Source organism: Octopus bimaculoides, chromosome 11 (assembly GCF_001194135.2).
Source record: "Octopus bimaculoides isolate UCB-OBI-ISO-001 chromosome 11, ASM119413v2, whole genome shotgun sequence".
NCBI lineage: Eukaryota > Metazoa > Mollusca > Cephalopoda > Octopoda > Octopodidae > Octopus > Octopus bimaculoides.
Genome location: NC_068991.1, coordinates 5,929,243 through 5,934,242, shown reverse-complemented (window position 1 = coordinate 5,934,242; position 5,000 = coordinate 5,929,243). Strand labels below are relative to the sequence as shown.

At 42.0% G+C, this 5,000-nt stretch overlaps 1 protein-coding gene across 1 annotated transcript in view; it reads right to left on the bottom strand.

Moving 5' to 3' along the window:
• The window catches only part of LOC106877186 (neo-calmodulin), a 69,172-nt gene extending 64,956 nt beyond the window's left edge, over positions 1-4,216 (bottom strand). Inside the window, exon 1 of the mRNA XM_014926026.2 lies at positions 4,048-4,216. Coding sequence (XP_014781512.1) covers positions 4,048-4,050 — 3 coding nt within the window. The 5' untranslated portion in view covers positions 4,051-4,216. The remainder of the gene's footprint in view (positions 1-4,047) is intronic.
• Positions 4,217-5,000: the final 784 nt, after the last annotated feature.

Here is a 5,000-nt window from a genome sequence, read left to right as displayed (position 1 = left end):
GGCCCATCGCGGTAACACAAAATATCACCGCCAGAAATAAAAGTTTTACATTGTGTAAGGTAATTCTCTTGACCTAAATATAGACAAGTATACAGTTGATCTGAAAGAAGATATGGTACTCGAATAACAGTTTATATAAGCTAAATGCATGGTTTCGTATTTTATTCCAATATACGGGTACAGCATTGTATTAACATGCACAACATTATATATTTTCCTCCATAAAATCACTTTCAAATATCTTTCAATATATATGTAAAACATAAGGCAGAATCGTTTGCAAAATGTCGGGCAAAATGCTCAGCGGAATTTCGCCCGTCGATATGTTCTGAGTTTAAAATTCTGCGAAGTCGACTTTGCCTTTCATCCTTTTGAGAGCGATAAATTAGTATCAGTGAAACGCTGAGGTCGATGTTTGTCCCCACCACCGCTTCACGGTCGATGTTGATTTGTCTATGTTCCTGTCACTGAGCAGTTTTTAAAAAAAAAAAGACACCGATAAAATAAGTACCAGATTATTAAAAAAGTAACTACTGGGGTCAATTTTTTGCTACTGACCCCTTCAAGGCGGTGTTCCAGCATGGCCAATGTCCAATGAGATAAAAGATAATTATGACTCGCATTGTGTTTTATCTAACACATTGAGCGTAATATATATTTTTGGAATCAATCTGGTACTTACTCTATTGGTCTCTTTTGCCGAACCGCTAAGACGATAGAATAAATACCACACTCAGAAAGTATTGATGTCGATTTGTTGGACTAAACCCTTTAAGGTGGTGCCCCAGCATGGTCGCAGTCCAATGACTGAAACAAGTTGTTTGTTGGCACTCCGTCGCTTACGACGTCGAGGGTTCCAATTGATCCGATCAATGGAACAGCCTGCTCGTGAAATTAACGTGCAAGTGGCTGAGCACTCCACAGACACGTGTACCTTTAACGGAGTTCTCGGGGATATTCAGCGTGACACAGTGTGACAAGGCTGACCCTTTGAATTACAGGCACAACAGTAACAGGAAGAAAGAGTGAGAGAAAGTTGTGGTGAAAGAGCACAGCAGGGTTCGCCACCATCCCCTGCCGGAGCCTCGTAGAGCTTCAGGTGTTTTCGCTCAATAAACACTCACAACGCCCAGTCTGGGAATCGAAACTGCGATCCTATGACCGCGAGTCCGCTGCCCTAACCACTGGGCCATTGCGTAAGATAGCTGATAACCAATACGCTTACAACCATGCTAAATACCGTCTTCTATGCAGGTTCGGTTAATTGAGATTTTGTGTGTTTCACATCTGGCTTTCTGCCAATATAACTACTCGATCTTCGCGTGTTGCTGGTACAGTCATCCAATGATTAAACAAAAGGAAACCCCACGGGTAGGTACAGAATGTGGGACATGTTTTATATAGAAGTTTGCACCGTTCTTTCATACAATTCACAAGAAAAAAAAAAAAATAGTAACCGCGTTGAAAGCCAGCCTATTTCTCTCACCATACACTCTCGAGTTGTGGTTCTATCGATCTCTTTTGCCGAACTGCTATGTTACTGGAACATAGATACACCGACATCGGTTGTCAAGCGATGGTGGGGCGCACAAACATAGACACAAAGACACACACAAACTAACACACACACATACATATATATACACACACACACACACACACACACACATATATATACATATATATAATTATATATTATATATAATTACATAATTATAGGGCGTCTTTCAGTTTCCATCTACCAAATCCACTCACAAGGCTTCGGTCGGCCCGAGGCTACAGCAGAAGACACTTACCCAAAGTGCCATGCTTTGGAACTGAACCCGGAACCGTGTGGTTGGGAAGCAAGCTACTTACCACACAGCCATATATATATATATACTGTGTGTGTGTGTGTGTGTGTGTGGTCGTGAGTGCCTGTGTCTTTGTGTTCTGTTATTCGATTATCGGTTTCAGAGGCTGTGGGACCGCCATTAGTTAACGCTTATTTATTTTAGACTAATTTCCCGGTTCTGTTTCTGGAATCGGGGTCCCGGTGAAGTAGTGAGCTGGACCGAGGTGCCCTCCTGTGCGTTTCTTGCCATGATGCGGGTTCAGACAAAATTTAATCTGATTGTTCTTTGGACACATCCACATGTACACCTCGTACATCTCTGAAACCTTTTGGCAATGTAAAAGTCGTGGGCCTTTCAACCCTATGCAGTTTAAAATACTGTCGCCTTACGTTGGCCGGAAAGAGAGGGATCTTTATTATAAAGTGCAAACCAGTACAGTGATTGGTATAGCTTTCAGTCGCATAGCTGGGTGGTAGACTTTTCAAGATCTCACACACGCACACATGGTTGTAAGTGCCAACGCACGAGACTCTCGGCTCTTGAGTCACACTCGAACTTCTGCTGATTATTAATACATACATACACGTACACCAAAAGACGTGTGTGTGCATAAATATGCGCACGTGTATGTAGATGTATTTATGCATGTATATGCGTATGTATGTATATGTAAGTAAGGGTGTACATAGAAGGACAAAAAACGATATTTGAAAAAAAAATGTTTCATTGAAACATAATTAGTTTGGATAGAATTAATAACAAATTACAAATTAAGAAGAGAAATGATGAATTAAATTCTATATTGTTGCAACAAAACCAGTCCAGAGAGTACTTAGAGTAGTATTCTAACAGATATATAACATCGTCTCTTAATAAAAACGTCCCTTACATCAGCTGTCCCCTACACCAGGCTGCAGACCAATATCGGGCCGCCCGGAAAGAATAAATTTAAAATTCTATTTCTAGTTTATTGACTACTGTAGTCTGCAGGATGTTTTCGTATCGTATGAATATATATGCAATATATATGAATTTTATGAGTAATAATTAAATTATTCGGCGCAGGCGTGGCTGTGCGGTAAGGAAATTGCTTTCCAACCACGTGGTTCCGGGTTCAGTCCCACTGCGTGGCACATTGGACAAGTGTCTTCTTTTATAGTCTCGAGCTGAATGGATTTGGTAGACAGAAACTGAAAGAACCCGTCGTATATATATATATATATATATATATATATATATATATATATATATGTGTGTGTGTGTGTGTTTGTCTCCTACATCCACTTCACGACTGGATCTGGTGTGTTTACGTCCTCGTAACTTAGCAGTTCGGCAAAAACGATTCCTAGAACAAGTACCAGTCCTAAAAATAGCGCTGGGGTTAATTCATTCGAGTAAAAATTCTTCAAGGCGGTGCCCCAGCAAAAGTAAACAGCAAAAGGTATATATTGTGCATTTCATTTTGTCTTGTTATGTGCATGATCTGTGGGAGAATTTTCTGGCATGTCACTGGTCTGTGTTGTTAAAAATATTGGGAACCGTTGCTTAGAAATAAGCTAATCTTCTATTATTTACTCAAAGCTGAGTCGGCGTTAACTGGTATTTGGAGTTTTGCACTGGGTCAGTTAGATATGCCTAATCTTGTCTAAAGCAGAGGTTATCGACCGGGTTCCATACGGTTCCTGACCGGCTATATAAGATTTTTTGGAGGTCAACATGAGCAAAATAGTAAATTGGGGATCCGCAATAACATTTTAAGGGAACCTGAAAATTTTTAGCCTTAGATGTGTGTATTGGTATGCATTGCAAGGGACAGTTAGGGATCTTTATCCAACAGTAAACAAGTTCATGAATGAAAAACAAAATAGGACTTTTGAAAGAAGTATCAATGAAACGAATGGTTACGGGAGGGGGGAGTCCACCAGAATAAAGGGGTCTATAGATGACACCCCCCCCCCATGAAATGGCTGAGAACCCCTAGTCTAAAGAAAAGACGGGTGACCATTTTGTCTCTGACGCTCAGGACTGACCAGGATACAGTAGTAACAGCAGCAGCAACAAAAACAACAACAATGAAATAATAATAATAATAATAATAATAATAATAACAGTTATTTGCCACAAGGGCGCATGATGAGGGGAACAGCACAGAATATTGCGATGATGGGAGTTATTCTGCGAAGAGAAACAAAAAGCTAAAACATTTACTCACCATTTCTGTTCGTAGTGAATTCTCTTTTCTGTTTTGTGTGTAAAAAGTATTTTCTCGTATAAGCTTCACTGAGGAATATCGCTTCACTCGACAAATATGTAATGTAAGTAAGTCTCAGCTAATATCAATTGGGAGATGAATGTGGCGGTGGAGGTAGTGGTGGAGGTAGGAAGAGGCGGAGGAGGAGGAGGAGATTTAATGAGGTAGAGGTAGATATGGTGGTAGATGGTGGAGATAGTGAATTTTTAGTGGTGGTGAAGGCGCAGACAGTGAAATGGTGGCGGCGGTGGCGAAGATGTTGATGTAGCAGTGGAGATGGGGAAGACGGCGGAGACAGAGAAATGGTGGTGTTGGTGGTGGTGTTGGCGGCGTTGGTGGTAGTGGTAGGAGTTGGTGTTATGGATGTTGTTGTTGGTGGTGGTTGCGATGCAGATAGTAAAGAGTGAAAGAGGTGGTAGTGGTATGATGATGATGATGATGGCGGGGGTGATGGTAGTGGTGGTGGTGGTGGTGGTGGTGATGATGATGATGATGATGATGATGGTGATGGTAGCAGTGAGGGTTATAGTACTAATGGCGGTGAAGGTGTGGTGTTAATGGGAGCGATGGTTATGGTGGCGGCGGCGGCGGTTGAAAGGTGTGTGAAGCGACAGGCAGAAGCTAGGGGGATGGTGGTGGTGGTGCAGGTGATGGTAGTTAAGATAGAGTTCACGGTAGGGGGTAGTATGCTGGGTGTGCAGTGGTGGTGGTGGTGGTAGCGGGGGTATGTTGTGTAGGGGTGATGTTATGTTATGTAACGGTGCGTGTGTGTGTGTGTGTGGGGGGTTATGCATGGCAGTGACGGTGCTGATGGGAGGAAGTTTCGTGAAAATAATGGTAACATATACCTGTGGTGATGATGATGATGATGGTGGTGGTGGTGGTGGAGATGATGATGATGGTGGTGGTGAAGG